This window comes from Garra rufa, chromosome 10 (genome assembly GCF_049309525.1).
Source record: "Garra rufa chromosome 10, GarRuf1.0, whole genome shotgun sequence".
In the NCBI taxonomy this organism is placed as follows: domain Eukaryota; kingdom Metazoa; phylum Chordata; class Actinopteri; order Cypriniformes; family Cyprinidae; genus Garra; species Garra rufa.
In genome coordinates this window covers 8492967-8510935 of record NC_133370.1, presented here as the reverse complement: position 1 = coordinate 8510935, position 17969 = coordinate 8492967, and the positions used below count along the sequence as shown (strand labels likewise).

At 35.8% G+C, this 17969-nt stretch overlaps 1 protein-coding gene across 1 annotated transcript in view; it reads right to left on the bottom strand.

The window, feature by feature from the left end:
• The window catches only part of LOC141343900 (uncharacterized), a 41672-nt gene extending 25303 nt beyond the window's left edge, over positions 1 to 16369 (bottom strand). The window contains 13 exon segments of the mRNA XM_073848566.1: positions 8641 to 8685; positions 8816 to 8869; positions 9144 to 9188; positions 9266 to 9319; positions 9393 to 9436; positions 9533 to 9586; positions 9703 to 9820; positions 10049 to 10143; positions 10278 to 10451; positions 11086 to 11311; positions 11528 to 11693; positions 13996 to 14559; positions 16291 to 16369. Of these exon segments, the coding sequence (XP_073704667.1) occupies positions 8641 to 8685; positions 8816 to 8869; positions 9144 to 9188; positions 9266 to 9319; positions 9393 to 9436; positions 9533 to 9586; positions 9703 to 9820; positions 10049 to 10143; positions 10278 to 10451; positions 11086 to 11311; positions 11528 to 11693; positions 13996 to 14559; positions 16291 to 16369 (1718 nt within the window).
• Between the last annotated feature and the right edge of the window lie 1600 nt (positions 16370 to 17969).

The window sequence follows — 17969 nt, the reverse complement described above, 5'->3', positions numbered from 1 at the left end:
AAACTGCTGCGAGTGTCACTTTTACCGTTTCATTTGAGAAAACTAGCATCATATCATACTATATGACACAGAAACTTCAAGGCAACCTGTCAAAATAAAAGTACGGTGTAACATGTAATGGGTTGGGTAGGTGTTGTTGACGTTAAAAACACACACAATCTAATAGGTAGAAAAAATAATTTCATTGTTAGTTAGTTAGTAAACACAAGTACATCTAATTGAACATAATTTATTTTCATCAACAAATTATCATAGAACAGCTTTATGAGCTTTATGATCCATTCTCAAAGACTTACTTTTAGTCATTATTTGGGTAGCACACATATTCTGAATGCCTTCAGCAGAATTCAAATTAGCCATTTTAATCTAGATTAATCTAGATTAATTCCAAGATTTAATCTAGATTAATCTAGATTAAAAAAATTAATCTATGCCCACCCCTAATATATATATATACATTTCCCCTTATTTCTAGAAATATGGGTGAAGTTAACACTATTCACAAGTGAAAGGTAAATTGGTAAACTTATTAATTTAGTTTAATTTAATTAGTTTACCAATTTACCTTTCACTTGTGAATAGTGTTAACTTCACCCATATTTCTAGAAATAAGGGGAAATGTGGTTAGCTGTAGGTAAAGGCTGTCTCTTTGCCTTAAATAATCATGTTACATTCCACTAATTGCAGATATAATTAGAGTTTTGCAGTCCAAATTTGGCTTACGTTTTTTCACATACTAATTACATAAAGAGAAATTAAGCGCTGAGAAGTTAAATATGCACACATCTTAATTGTAAAGTAAGTATGAAATTTGAGACAGTCTGTCATTAAAATCTTAACATGTTACACCCAACTGTAAACGGAGCTTATCTGAAGACTTTTTTGCACTTTCTGAAGTTCTAAATTACAAGCCGTACACATGTGGGAATGCTGGTAAGAGATGTCCTCTTTTCCCAAGATGCTGGGCTGCGGCCGGCCATCATGTGAATTCAAAAATAGCATGTTTCTGGTTACATGTGCATGTAATTTGTGTATGGTGAAACACACCTGACAGAAAATATGTAACTTCCCACATTTTGCATGAGGCATGGGACCTGTTCAGAAAACATACTGCTGTACTACACTGCCATACAAAGGCAAACACTGTTACTACACATTTTGTCAAAATGGAGTCTAAAATCATGTCTCTGACTTAGACTATGATTTACAGATTTAGAGGAAAATAGTGTGTGAACACAATTATTTAATAAAAAGGGGGAAAACATTTAAGATTTTTTTTTGTCATTTCCAGTGGTAGTTTAGGCTTTGTATGGTAGCAGGTTAATATTTTTTATGTCCTCATGCAGTATGCGTTATATATGTGAATTTTTTGTATGATTTCTGTATGCTTCTCATGCAAATAATAAACCCTCATAATGTTTTCCAGTCATTTTGACCTGGAGATTTTTTTCTATGGTAATCAATGATATTGCATTAGACTAAAACTGACTTTGCTCACACAGGGTGTTACAATTTACCAAAAAAAAAAAAGATAATTTTTGTACTTTTTTTTTTATTTGGAACTCATTACACCTTTGGTATTCCCAGTCAAAAATTACTGACCTACAAAAAATTGCTTATACTTATTTTGTTATGCTATATTATTGACAATTATTGGATTACATTTTTTGTCAGCTTATTTTATTTCAATTAGCACATGTTTTGTATTTCTTTTTGGAACTGATTGATCGTGGGCCTCATTGATTTGAGCTTAAGCACCTTGGGTATTTCAGTAAATATGACCAAAATTACTTGCAAATACTGCTTTTTTTTTACTTAAAAACTGAGGTGCATAAGCTCAGATCAATGAGACCCACTAATCCCTTCCAAAAAATTAAAGAGAAAATTCAGAAAGAGAGAAAAAAAATCAACAAGATCAACAAGCAATTTTTTAAAAATTGGTCATTTTTTCCAGGAACACTACATAGATTTTGTGGGTTAAAAATAATAATAACATCATGTCTTATTTCTAAAATGATATTATTTGTCTCGGAATTTAACCTACATTGTAGTAAGGCTTAGTGAAAAATAAATATACTAAAATATATTTAAAATACATTTATTTTATGCTATAAGTATACTTCAGATACATATATATTAAGTACTAAATAAAAATACCCTGCAATTGTACTTTTAGAATACTGTGTATACTATACTAGTATATTTTAGTCTGCTAAATTGGAACAACTAATTTTGCACTTAATGCTCTTTAATTGTGCAGAAGTAGTGCTGAAGTCCAACTAAAGATATACTTAAGTAAATCTGATTATGCTAAAGAGGAACTATTGCCAGTATACTTTAGGTACACCTTAAATATTTTGCATTTAAAGACTGATTTTATTTAAAGATCAATAGTGACATTAAAACATATTTTAGATTTAATATTAAGAAAAGTGCATTGTGCACAAGCAGTACTTCAAATAAAGTTTAATTAATTATATCAGTAAGCGATATGTCAGTAAGTGTTATAAGACACTTGAACTTTACATAGTATAAAATAAATGTAATTTAAATCTGTTACTTTTTCACTAGTGAGGTTATGTTAAAGTAGCATACTACAGTTCAAGACACTCATCAATGCATATTTTACACTGTAGTAAGTACAATGTAGTATGCTAGTATTCAAATCTGGACACAGTCCTAATGAAACACGCTTAGGTTTATTTCCCAGGCGTTCTCTTACTGTATTTCTCTTGTTCACTCAAACACATGCACATATAGACTTTACCCTGAAGCTCTGACATTTGAAAAGACCTCACACAAAGCATTCCCTCGAAACATGACAAACAATAATTGCACCTTATACCGTCGCTCTGCAATTACATCCAGGAGAAGCCCAATTAAAAAGGACTTTATGAGATTCCACATGACTTTTATCTCTTTTAACCTTTTGGTGGCAGTTTTTGTGCGTGCCCTGAACGTTTGATGCAGGTGACCCATTTCGCTTCAAGTAAACTCATAATCAACATAGTCACGAGCTGTTCTGGGGTCTGTATGTTTCAGTTTCTTTTAACAGTCCATATGCATGTCATGATTAAAGGCTGTTTCCAGGGTTGGCGGCACCACTTGTGCTGCGGGAAACCCACCCTTACGAGGGAGCTCTCTTCTGGCACACCACATGAAACCGAGTTTTGGTTAACTAATCATCCCTTAGTGGTCTAGGGGAAACCTGGTGTTGCCGCTACAGCGAGCAATTCTGTCTCAGATCCAAAGTGGCAAGGCCAGGACTTAATAACGAAAACTAGCAAACTTAATAATAGTGGTCCAGTTTAATTTTCACTTCAGTCTCATGCATATGCTAACCATAGGCCTTTATGAATGTAGAAGCGTACAACATGTACAGTAAAACCCAGAGGAAATACACCGTTTGAACATAAAAGATAGAATAGAGATGTAAAGATGCATAGAGACTTTCTATCATTTCAATATTATGATAATCTTTAAAACAGACCAAAGTATCATTAATCTGAGCAAGATTGAGAATTAAAACATACTGAATACATGCTATACATCGTTTTTTATAAGTTAGATCATTACAGTGAACATTACCAAACATGTTTAAAATGTTTTTAAAGGTTATTTTATAGCTTTGTGGAACAAAATCTAAATGTCACATGTTTCAAACAAAGCCACATCCAAACCTGAACAAACATCGAGCGCCGCCAAGAGTCGAATCAAAGCCCTGTACTGATAAACAGGCTTGATTTAATGGGGCAGTAAATGGCAGGGCGGCACTAATTTTCAGGGAACGGGCGGCACGCAGATGCTGAGACAGATGTAGTAGCTTGAAAATAGATCTGAGTGACAGACTTGCAATTTACGTCTAAAACAACTCCACTCATTTGCTCGAACTTCCCTATACAGAATGCAAATCATAATAATAAGAAATGGAAATTATATATATTTTGCCTCAATGTCTCAGATGTCATAGATCTCGGAATTCCTCTCAGGAAAGAAATATCTAAGACAAATTTAATGTTAAGTAAGAGTAAAGGAAGCCTCTTAAGCTATAAAAGAGCAACATCTGAGTACTAAAGATCTCATGGGGGTTGACTTAGAACACTAAAAGTGTACAATATTCATCATATGTGACCCTGGACCACAAAAACAGTCTTAAGGTTAAATTTTACAAAACTGAGATGTATACATCATATGAAAGCTCAATAAATAAGCTTTCTATTGATGTATGGTTTGTTAGGATAGGACGATATTTGGCCGAGATACAACTATTTGAAAATCTGGAATCTGAGGGTGCAAAAAAATCTAAATACTGAGAAAATCACCTTTAAAGTTTTCCAAATTGAGCTCTTAACAATGCATATTACTAATCAAAAATTACATTTTGAAATGTTTGCAGTAGGAATTTTACAAAAAATCTTATTGGAACATGAACTTTACTTAATTTCCTAATGATTTTTGGCATAAAAGAAAAATCAATAATTTTGACCCATACTATGTATTTTTGGCTATTACTACAAATATACCCCAGCGACTTAAAGTGCCCCTATTATGCCTTTTCAAATATGATATTTCATGTAGTGTGTCATGTAGCTGTATGTGAACATAAACTATCTGCAAAGTTGTGACGCCGACAGTGCACTATAAATGAAGTTTTTGTCTAACAAAAAAAAGAGTCGGCTCACATTCGCCTAAACGAGTCGTCAGCAATTCGAATCTTTTTTCTGTAACGGCCACACGTCACGAGCTACACATTTGCGTAATGTCCGCCCACGTTCAATTTCGCGAACAACTTGCCCGCCCACAAACAGTAGGCCTACCATTTTCACGTGGATTAACGTTACGTCATGTCAAGAAGACGCCCTGCGCTGTGAGAGTGAATTTGTTTTATATGCCCTTCCGAAAGATGAAACTACCAAGAATGAGTGGTTAACATTAATTTTTTCAACACCTCAGCAGTCCAATGCCAATCTTGTGTTGTGTTCGCGTCATTTTACTGATGACTGTTTTTCCAATCTTGGGGCGTAACGTTACAACGCGAGATTCACCGAACGCTTGGTTTTAAAAAATGGATCAGTGCCCAGTTTATTTGGACCGGCTTGCTCCTCTGAACTTCTACCTGTAAGTATGATTAATAATTGTTGATTGTATTTTCTAGCGATCGTTCAAAATACGTCTTTGTGTACGTTGGTGTGTAACAACCCCGCACATGTCTTGGTAAGCGGCTAACTTGCGTTTCTGTAGTTCTGTTGTTCAGCTGTGAGTGCAATGTAGTCTAAAAATTGTGATTGATGCAGCTTGACTGTCTGTCTGCCTTATTAGTTTAAGTAATGATAATGATAAACGATGGCTTAACGCAGTGTTATGGGTTGTACGTTACAGTGTTGAAGTTCACAACGTAGAGGTGTGCCCGGTTCGCTTACAAAAGCAAATTGCAAGCACTTCCCACAGTTATAATATGACACCCACTGAGAAACGTCCTGCTCCAGTTGTGCTTGCAAAACAGTTTCTTGTCTATGTACCACTTCAACCGTTTCATCGTCAGACTCCGGCTCGAATTGATAGGGTAAAATCGAGGCTATCTTTTCTATGCATTAACAGGTCTCCACAGCTGTCATTCAGTTATGCCAATGGGCGTTTCGTTTTGCGCTGTAGCGGTAGACCAATCCAAAAGGACTGCACCATCTGACCAATCACAGCAGTGAGGGCTCACGGAAAGGAGGGGTTTAGAGAGACTGATTCTTCGAACTGCTTCACACGAGTCGTTTACGAATCATTTAGAAACGGGGTAAAATTAAATCAAATTTTTGAGAAAACTAAAGTGTTTTTTGAACTTGCATACATGTAAACCTGTTTTAAGAGACTATTACAACAATATTAACTACCTTTAACATGGCATAATAGGGGCACTTTAAGACTGGTTTTGTGGTCCAGGGTCACATATGTGTTTTTAATATTCAGTGTCATTCCCAAATATTATTGCTAGGTGCTAGTTTATTTTTATAAAATGTCAACATCCTGCTAAAAATGAGCTTTTGCCACGATACACAAACTTCTTAAAGCAACATTCATCTCTTGTTTATCATTATAACCACAGTAGTCGACTACACTAACGTTAAACCTTAGCTCATGTAAAATGTAACCAGCACACAGTAATTTGGCTGGCATGTGACCTTTATATTCATCTAGAGCAGAGAGCGGCTCACGATGTGTACTATGTCATTGACCAATCATAATCTGGGTGTTTAAGTCACTATATATAGACCTTTGGGCAAGACGACAGTCTGTTACTGGCAAAAAGCTAAGAAAAAGGAGACGGATAAAAAGGAACAACGACAAGGCCACAAATATGCCCTTGTGCTTAAAATAATCCAGGTCTTTCTCATGTGAGAGGATGGCTGATCATATCCCTAACACATCTGATGGTTTACACCCTGTGTTGCTTCCAAATTCTGGGTGTGAAGTTGAAACTCTGTCTAGGCTTGCCTGTTTATGTTGCAAAATTTAGGAATTAGAAAAAGAACTCCATTGATTCTTATTAACCTCAAAAACAAGATAGAAGTCATCAATTCTTTGCGGAGCAGGATATTATGTTTATAGGTGTGGTATCCCTAAAATATATATATATTTTTAATGTGGTACAATGATGTATTGTCAGCAAAGATCTAAACAAATCATCTAAACATTCTTAAATCAAGAGAGATTTTCCTGAAAAGCGTAGTGATGTAAGATAGGAAGTCTTCATTTCTGATTAATTTATGACAGTAAAGTGAGGTTTATGCTTAAAACAAGACAAAATATCTTGAAATTGGGTAAGAAATATATATTTAAAAGCAAGTTGCTGCTATTTTTTATGCATAAACACATTGTCCACATGTCCGACTTAATTTTGGCAAATGTGTCAGAAAACAAGACTGACAGGGCTTAGACTAAACCAGGATTAGGCCATAGTTACATTTTTATAAACGTCCTTCAGAAATAACATTACTGAAAAACAAAACAAAGGCACTGGCATGTTTAAGGATCAATCAGTTCAAGTTTCTTTCAGCTGAGACAGCTCAGACTTAGATTATACTAAAATAGAGTTAGGAAAAGAACTCCATTGATTCTCATTAACCTCAAAAACAAGATGGAAGTCATCAATCCATTGGAGAACAGGATATTATGTTTATAGGTGGGGTTTCCACAAAATATATATACTACTAAAAAGTGCCTTTATGGTCTTTTTAATGCGGTACAATGATGTATTGTCAACAAAGACCAAAAAGTGTTTTTTTAATACTTTCTAAGTATTTTTGGCTTGTTTTCCAGTACAAAACATCTAAGCATTTATAAATCAAGAGACGTTCCTAAAAAAGTGTAGTGATGAAAGATAGGAAGTCTTGATTTCTGATGAATTTATCACCGTAAAGTGAGTTGAAGCAAATGACAAAATATCTTGAAATTGGGTAAGAAATATAAACTTAATCTGAAAGAAAAGTAAGTTAGCTGCTATTTTTGTTTTTCTTTCAGTTGAGACAGCTCAGACTTACAATTTAGTCTGGGACTAGGCTTAAGCCTTGTATGGAAGTCTGTTTCCGCCACCGAATAAAAAATAAAAAAATGTAATTGTGACTTTTTATCTCACAATTCTCACTTTTTTTCTCAGAAATGCATCATATAAATTCGCTATTCTGACTTTTTTTTCTCAGAACTGTGAGATATAAATGCACAATTAAAGTCAGAATTGCTAGATATAAAGTCAGAATTGCAGGATATAAATTTACAATTGGGAGTTATTAAATTCAGAATTGTGAGATATAAACTTGCAATTCTGTGAACATATCAGTCTTTTTTTCCTCAGAACTGGACTGTAACTCGCAATTGCAAGTTTATATCTCACAATCACAAATCAGAATTACAAGATACAAACTTGCAATAGTGAGAAAAAAAGTCAGAATTGCAGACAAAGTTTATATCTCACAGTTCTGACTTTACACTATTAAAAATAAAGGTGCTTTAAAAGGTTCTTCACAGTGATGCCATAGAAGAACCATTTTTGGTTTCACAGAGAACCATTCAGTTAAAGGTTCTTTAAAGAACCATCTCTGTCTTACCTTTTTATAATCTGAAGAGCCTTCTTTCACCACAAAGAATCTTTTGCGAAACAGAAAGGTTCTTCAGATGTTAAAGGTTCTTTATTCTTCTATGGCATTGTGAAGCACCTTTATTTTTAAGAGTGTATAATTCATAATTGTAAGTTTATATCTCACAATTCTAAAAAAAAAAAAAAATTAATAATTGCGAGTTTGTATCACGCAATTCTGAGAAACAAAGTTAGAACTGTAAGATAACAAGACACAATATCTTTTTTTATACCCATAGCCTTGTCTGTGAAACTGAGGGTTAATAACTTAAGTTATCTTGCTACATGTTCTGTAAATGTAAATTGCTTCTTGAATGTTTAGATATTTGTATAGGAAAGAAGAAAAAACACTTTTTGCAGTGTTGGAGGCTGATGACTTTTTATAGCTGCTTTTAATACGTCTAATCATCACAGGGTCCAATGCAGCATTTCTGGTTGTGATTGATCATGATCATAGAAGTAGTGGTAGTTGAATTCTAAGAGTTTTGGATAAAACGTCAGTCTGAAATCTGTCTTACCTTTGGACCAGCAAGTCCAGGTAGACCGGGTTTCCCAGGTTCACCCTGCAGAGGAAAGAGAATAAAGAAGATTGAAGACTTTTTAAAGAATTTTTCAACTTAATTCAAAACAGAATACTCTAAAGTGGGATGAAACTGAACATGAATGAAGTAGATGCTAAAAGAGATTTCTTACATCCAGTCCGGGTTTTCCGGGTGGTCCCATTTCCCCTGGTTCTCCTGGGATTCCCTGTAAGGTCACAATGGTTTGCATAAGCAAAAACAATGTTTTAAAATAATTTCCTGTAATTTTCAATAGATTTGATAGGATGTATTGTTTTTCAACCTTGCTTCCTTGAATTTCCAAGTCATTTAAATCCAATTTGGAAAAGCCAGTGCCCTAGAGGAGATTTTAAGGTAATCATTTTAGTCATCGTTGTTTTGCTTACTATGCACAAAACCTTTCAACACAACAACAGAGATTAAGAAATTAAGATTACATTAGCAGAAAGTTTTAGACTCACTGTTGGTCCTGAAGGCCCTGGTGGCCCTGGTGGTCCCATTTCACCCTATTAAAAGATCGGAGATCAGAGCCATTATATATTTTTTCACTTTAATGACAACGAAAATGTCAAAATCTACATACTTTGGGTCCTTCCAACCCTCGCTCCCCCTTCTGTCCTGGTTCACCTGCTTCGCCCTGTAAATGAAAGAAAAAAATATTAACATAAAACTTTACGGTTACCAGAAAATGTTCTTGATGTTTCACTCACTTTATGGCCATCTCGACCAGGCTCTCCAAATGCTCCCTTTTCTCCTGGCTTCCCCTGGTTGACAAATAGATAATGGTGAATGGTGATTACACGCATCGAAACCTTGAGGTGAATGCTACAAATAATTCTGCTTTACTTACAGGTTTACCATCAGGGCCAGGAGGCCCTTCTCTGCCTTTCTCCCCTCTGAAGCCCTGCATTCAAACAATGAGAAGATAAATACAGTATGTGTTTTAATCAGATGTCCCAAACAAGCAAAAGACCTCAGTTTGTCTGTCAGTTTATTAGAATGCATAGTCTAATGTCTCACCATAGGTCCAGGAAGACCGGGCAGACCAGGTTTACCACTAGGACAATCGCAACCTTCGACAGCAGGAGAGCGATCCGCAGGACACTGGAAGTACAACACATTGCACGTAAGACATAAACTAAACTAAATTTAACATTTTAAAAAGCAAAAAGAGTCAGGCTGGTAACTTACCCTGTCATCATCCTGTAAAAACAGAGAAAAATACATTAAAGTGGGAAGAAAATCACTGGAAGCAGAAAACGCTTAACATGATTTACACAAGATGGATATGTGTTTCTGTATCAACATCCTTTTTAAAACGACCATGCTGGTTAACACCAACTAGCTTTCTAGCAAGACCAACAACACACCAGCAAACCTTACCACAGAATAAATTTCACATGCTGTCTCTCGCTCACTTTGCTGGGGATCACAGTAGATCCGTAACTTCTGCAGCAATATCTAACAAAGAAAAAACACAACAGAAATGTTATGATCTGACTATTTGTGGAACAATTTTGTGGTAGCAAATTATCAGTCTAAGTTTCACTTAGTTTGGCACATAGAAATTTGTGATCAGTGTTGAAATCACTTACAGGGACTGTAGTCTCAATATTGATTTTCTTGGCGACCTGAGTCTTTCCATTAATGTAGATGGGAACAACTGGATCTAGGAGCTGCTCCTCCACATATGAGCCATCTACAAAGCAAGTGATGCGTTTGGGCCTCACCAGGAACTTCAGCTGGTGCCAATCCGTATCAAAGAGCCTCTACATAGACAAATAATATCATTACATGACATAAAACACATACACATTGATATTCTTACTTGTATAGATATTTTAATAATAACTGCAATCCAAATTGTACACTGAAAGTATTTACTTTGATGTTAATGGAAAACGTTGCATACTTGCATGCTATTAACCCACAGATAGACTACCAGTCAAAAGTTTTTTTTATGTTTTTTAAAGAGATCTCTTCTGCTCACCAAGCATGCATTTATTTGATGCAAATTACAGTAAAAACTGAACAATTTTAAAATACTTGTACTATTTAAAATAACTGTTTTATATTTTAATATGTTTTGAAATGCAATGCAGACTGAAGTAATTGTGCTTAAAATGTTGCTTTAATCACAGGAGTACATTACATTTTAAAATGACATTCAAATAGAAAGCAGTTATTTGAAATAGTGAAAATATTTCACAACATGACTGCTTTTGCTGTATTTTGGATCAAATAAATTTTGGCTTGGTGAGCTATAGAGACTTCTTTAAAAAACATTCAAAATCTTACTTTTCAAAAACGTTTGACTGGTAGTGTGTTATGTGAATTGGGAAACAGCCAATGTTTTTATTAATGAGATTTAAAAGTGACAAAAATGATAAAAATTTCAGAAACCTTGATGCCTCGGTCATTAAATATAACTGTCTGCTCCTTCTTCAGAGTGCTGGTGCAGGTGAAAGTGACCGATTTGTCTGCTCCATTCACAGTCACAGTGATCTGCTTAACTCTGTCCTGAGATAACACCCTTAACAGGTCAAACTTCATCCAGTGAGCTGGGTTCTTCAAGCGCAGAGTGGCCACAAACACAAAAGCTGGTGGAAGGCCTTCTGGAAAGATCTCTCTGTGAGGAACAATAAGTGAAGGTCAAAACAGCCTGAATTTTTCAACCATTTACATCACAGCGACACAATTTCAACATTCAGTAGGTGTAAGAACACAAACAATGCAGTTCATGCAGTTCAACTAAGGACCAGCTTAAACCAGCTCAAACCAGCTACCATGTTTCAAAACATAACCAGCATATGCTGTTTTTTTCAACAGGGAAAGCAAAAATCACCTGGTGCTGTGGGTGATGTCCATTCGAGGGCTGAGCTGTGATGCTCTTTCTGAAATCAAAGAGCCTTGAACCTTCTGAGCCAACTGCTCGATCTTCATCAGGCTCATTAGATCAAAGCCTTTCTGATCATTCACCGTGCCAGGGATCCGAGCCGGACACACCGATTCTGTGAATGAGAGAATGCAACTGCTCAATTCACAGACATTTCAAATGCACCTCAACTGTTGTGTGATACTTTGAATCAAAATGTGTTTAGATAACCAGACAATAATAACCGAATAAGAAAATATCAGTTTTTCAGGATCTGGTTTAATGAGAACTCCTTAAAATCTCAGTTGTTCCTCCTAGACAAGAAATGAGATAAAATAGAAAGCAAATGGACACCTAGATTTCTAGATTCTCATATTTTCCCAGTTTCAAAATTGTGCTCTTATTGGCCAAGACAGCAAAGTCTGCACTGTAAAAAGATTTCACCAGTTTCAACTTAAAAACTTAAGTTCAGCAGCTGCCTTAAAATTTTAAGTTAAATCAACTTATAAGTCATTTCAACTCATAACAATAAAATTAGTTTAAATGACTTGTACTTTTAAGTTGAATTAACCTAAAATGTTAAGGCAGCTGCTGAACTTAAAAACCTAAGTTGAAACTGGTGACTACTTTTTACAGTGTGCAATCAAAAGTCAGAGATCTCAGTATGAACTTATCAAATGCTTCCAAGACCAAATCTGAGCTGCTATCCACATTAATTCATTACAAAGTATTTGGGTCATTTGTATTCAAGGACCTATAGGAGAAACACCTGAGAACGTTGATTTGTAACAACTAAAATAACATTTGCACAATAAAAAAGAAAAATATAGCTGCAAGCAGCGATTACTGGGGTTCAAAAGCTTTAAGGCATTTAAGCACATATGAAAAAAGACATTATGTAGCAAGCCTTTTTTTTTTGCAAATACAGGTAATTTACCATAGAAATATTATGCTTTGAAAGGTTTGTGATTGTTATAGCGCTAGTTGTGGTCCCATCTCCTTAAAACTTTGCTTGCTTGTTTAGAATCACATCGCATGTGTTCACCAGGTTTCGTGAAGTTTTGAGTTTTCCTTCAGGCTTTATAGGATTTTGGGTAAATTTGGACAGGCCCCTTTCCTACCCAAAAGGTAAATTTCAACTCTGAGGGTCTAGAGATTTTTACTGAAGTGTTTTTTTTCCAGAAAGACCTAGTAATAGTTCGCAAAAGTAGTTTTTTTTTTTTTTTTTTTTTTTTTTTTACATTTTCTCAATAATTTAACAAACAATTTAATTGAGAGCAGTGGTTATAGAGTCAAAGTTGTCTGGAATGAGGAGTTCTGTTATATGATATGCACAATCATTTATGCCCTTGAAAAATACGATATTGCCCCCAGTGGATCATTTTTTATAAATTTCCTACAGACCCTTGGGGCCGTGAGTCAAACAGGCCCACCAAATTTTGTTCTGCTTGGGCTCTGTTAACCATGGTTAACCAGGTGCTCAAACTTCATCGGCCAATGGCGGCCATATTTTTTTGAGATATGCAAATGGCCTTATAGACACTTGTGGCACTTTGGACCAAGACCGTGCACAGCTATGTTCATGTTGATAGGACAAATGTTTGAGTAGGTATAGCCATTTTTATGTTTTTTCCCTCTTATAGCGCCACCAAGTGGCCGAGCTCCGTGATTTTTGTTCTACAACCTCAGATTGAGCTCTTACATAATTGTTCTGAGTTTGGCGAAGATTACTCATTCCGTTCGGGAGTTATAGGCATTTTACTAAAAGTGGCCCTGCCCCTTCCAAACGTTTTGGCATCCCTTTGCAACAGAAAGTCGAAAGTTCAACTTTTTTTGATAATTATTAATATTCGCTCAACAGAGAATCTTTCTGCACTGGTTTGGTTCCGATCAGGCAAAAAACCTGGGACTAGTTTGCAAAGGTAGGTTTAGCAAAAAAATTCAAAATACCCGAAAATTTTGCGACTGACAATTTAGGAGTTATGAGTGATTTCCTCCTTTTGGTCGCTGTAGCGCCCCCGTCAGGCCGATTGGGGCGAGCTTTGGTGACATTGTTGGTGGTGAGAGTACTACCATCCTTGCAAGTTTCAAGTCTCTACGAATTACGGTTTGGTCTGCACAATCAGTTTTATGTGGAGATTGCTGATTCATGACCATTCTGACAATTACAATAGGGTTTCTACAAATCAACATACTCTCAACAAAACACCAGAGAATGGATGCCATATAGCATTAAATAGACACCAGTCCAAAGATTTAATTCTCAAAGGTCTGTACGTATCTTGTCACTTAATATTTTGCTGAGTCATTGCAAATGATGACCAACAGTTTATCTTCAAGATTAAACTGATGCTGGGCCCCAAAGTATACATCCATGTAATGTCTTTAATGTAACTGGTTATAGGGAAAAATATGCTCCGAAGTCTAGAACCACTCACCCTCACACAGTTTCTGCTCCATCAGGTCCCATATGCTTGCAATGGATTTATAGTCCTCCACATGCAGCACGTAAGTAGAAGATGGCTTGTTGGCCACAGACACCAACTCAGAGTTAGAGATCTCACTTCCCACACCAACTGCAAACAGAACAATATTCTGTGCTCTGGCCTCCATGGCAGCATCCTCAACATCATCCTGCGAACGCCCATCTGTGAGAACCACTGCGATTCGGTTTCTTGGAGACAGGGAGGTGCGGTTAGGCATCCCAAAGACGTGGTCTGTGGCAAACTTAATGGCGCGGCCGGTCCGTGTGTTGCCCCCCAGGTATGAGATGGAGGAGATGGCCTCGATGAGTTCCTGGCTGTTCTGATGCTTTCCCAGAGGAATCTCCAGTCGAGGGGTGTCGCTGTACTGGACAATGGCCACCTGAGTGTGCCTGGTGCTCACGTCAAAGCCACTGGTGATGTTGATGAGCCAGCGCTTGGCTGTTTCAAAATTAGGGATCCCCAAGCTCGAGGAGCCATCGATGATGAATGCAAGGTCATTGGGAGTTGTGCTACAACCTGCAAGGCCAGAAAAAAAAATTGGCCCATAGGGTCCACATGCAGACCAGGCTGGGTTACAATTCTTAAGTGAAAGTCAGGTAGATTGTCCACTTTTTGACCACCATCTCAAATAATTGACAGCATCAACCTTACAGCATCAACACAAGAATGACTGAATAAATATTACAGACGTCATTTTCTCAAGTCTAAATATTTACAGTACATTTATGTATTTAGCAGATGTATTAATTCCAAAGCGACTTACATTTCATTTAAGGAAAACATTTGATCAGTTCATGAATTCCTGGAAATTAAACCTATGATCTTGACATTGCTAGTGCTATTCTCTACTGTTTGAGCTACAGTACTGCCTCAAGAGTGTTGCTTTAATGCAGCTTTATACTGTTAACAATGGTTTAAACCATTTGATTAATACATTATAAAGTAAAACTAAGAATAAGATACAAACCAGCTTGAATGTCCTCTTGCTGGAATCCACTGATGTGTGGCAGCAAAACACATACAATCAGTGGAAAAAACATCCATGTCCACATGGTATGGCAGCAAGAAGCCAAGCAGTAGTTAGAAAGAGCCTGGAATAAAAAAGATATCGTATATAATTAAATTAAATATATACACTACCAGTCAAAGATTTTTGGACAGAAGATTTTTAATGTTTTTTTTTTAAAAGTCTCTTCTGCTCACTAAGCCTGCATTTGTTTGATCCAGCATACAGCAAAAACAGTAAAAATATGAAATATTTTTAGTATTTAAAAAAATGTTTTCTATTTGAATATATTTTAAAACGTAATTTATTCCTGTGATTTCAAAGCTGAATTTTTAGCATCATTACTCCAGTCTTCAGTGTCACATGATCATTCAGAAATCATTCTAATTTTCTGATTTGCCATTTAAACATTTATTATGTTGAAAACAGCTGAGTAGATTTTTTTCAGGTTTCTCTGATGAATAGAAAGTTCAGAAGAACAGCATTTATGTGAAATAGAAATCTTAATTTAAAGCACGCTTGCTAAATAAAACATTATACCGACACCAAGCTTTTAAATAGTGTATAATGTTACAAATACTTTTTATTTCAGATAAATGCTGATCTTGGATCTTTCTATTTATCAAAGAATCCTGAAAAAAATTTACTCAACTGTTTTAAATATTAATAATAATCATTATAAATGTTTCTTGAACAGCAAATCAGCATATTAGAATCATTTCTGAAGGATTGTGTGACACTTAATATTTAACTTTGATCACAGGAATAAATTACATTTTAAATATATATTCAATTAGAAAGCTGTATTTTAAATAGTAAAAATATTTCACAATTTTTGATTTAAATAAATGCAGGCTTGCTGAGCAGAAGAGACTTCTGTAAAAAAAAAAAGAAAAGAAAAAAGTACTTTAACAAATGCATCCAAAACATGGTGCTACCATGATTTGCCATGGTATATTTTAAAATACCATTGCCTTTAGAAAAGTTAAGTTGAAAAAACATCAAATATTCCTATAAACAAGTTTAAAAAACTAAAATAGTATGTTGTTCTCTCACCAGCAATGTGAATCCTGGATATCCACAAGTTTAAACACCAACACGTCGCCACCAACACGTTACAAGACAACAGCTAAAAAAGCTCTCATCACTGACATGAATTACAGTCCTGTGCTGCAGAAGCAGTGCGCAGATGGTAAGATACAGCCAAAGACTATTTTATATCTGCACCCACAGTGACGTACAGCCTTTCCTGGGCAGAATGAAAGAGCGACAGGCATCAGAGAGAGGGAGGAGTACGGGTTTAACCCTCCACAAAACCATCTTCAAAGACAGTCAAGCCAAATGGCTCCGAGCCTCCAAACCCAAGGCCCATTCCACAAATAGCGCAGTGCAAAATGTCTTTATTTTCTCTGCCGTCATGCATTGAGTTATTTAGAAGAGTCCATTGACATTGCATTAACATCATGTCTGTGCGATGTCTTTTGTGTTACAGTGAAGACTACTGTATGTCTTTATTCTTCCAGTAGCACATAGTTTGTTTCCATCTGATACTTAAACACAGATGTTGGTGCCTTTCTTTGAATCCCAATACTGTGAAATAAGTCCTCAGGGACCACCTTCATTCTCCACCGGCCTGTTTAGGAATAAAAAGATGTTTGGAAAGAAAGTAACACATCCAACCACATTAGTACCTGAGGAAGGAATAACCTGTGAGTTGCTTTGCTAAACGTCCCTGTGTATATATTTATACACCACAGACTTGTACACATATCCGCTGTTCAAACACATTTATGTATTAGCACAGCTATTCTGGATCAAAGGTGGGCCCCTCCAGGTACCAGAGGAATCACATTAGACCGAAATAGAGGAGACATAAACAAGTGAACTGAAGCTGTGAGTTTAGTTTAATGGCGTGTGTAGTGTTTTTAATATGATGTAATGACGCCGAAATACAATGCATTTGTTGTGTGGAGGATCTGAGGTGGAAAAGCAATGGGAATAAAGGTGGCGTGCATCTAAAAAACTGGGAATGTCTAGCTTGTCCTAATATATGAAAGGAAATGGTGGTGTTGAGTAGGTTGGTTATGATAACTGCTGAACGTTAACTCTATATGCTCTTGATAACTTAGTGATTTTTTTAAACATATACTGTACATCAGGTCCCTGCTATACAATGACGCCCTCTGGTGGATGCAATGGTCTTTACACAAGTACAAATAGGGTTTTCAATGCCTTTTTTAAATCCAAGGCTCGGGAATCTCTAGAGGTTAATGATGGAACTGCAAGCACAAATTTAAATGAAACGTTTTCATAATTACAAAAAATGTGCTCAAAATGAAAGGTGCATAAAAATAAGCTTGCAATCACACTCACATGAGATTGAATACTTCATCTTGTTATAACATCATCATCTGTAGGCCAACGCAGAATAATAATATTTTGCGTCGGGGTTTTTATTATTAGTAAAACAAGCTTGACTCATACATAGTCATACCTCAAGCACTCTTTCGGTATTATAGTCCTTGTTTACCAGCTTCTTAGAAAGTTATCTGTAATCATTGAGCATTTTACGTGTAAACAGGTTTGCTGAGTCTAGTTATTCAAAACAAAACACATGAACGTGATGTAAGTCGAGGTCAATTGAATTATGTATTAATGGGCGTCTCTTATTATGGAACCACTGATCTATAATAGATCAGTGTATGGAACTATGGAACTATATTAATTGGCGGAGGAATTATGTTATTGTGATTATTGTTTTCATAAATAAATGTAATTAAATGAACACTAGTGTCTTGTATCGTATTTCTAGGACAGTCCAAAAAAAATTCTAGAACAGTCGCTTTATTAAAAGCACAGTGTCACTCGAGTGTAAAACTATAGCACAGTTAACCCCTCTACATATATTGAATTAGTTATG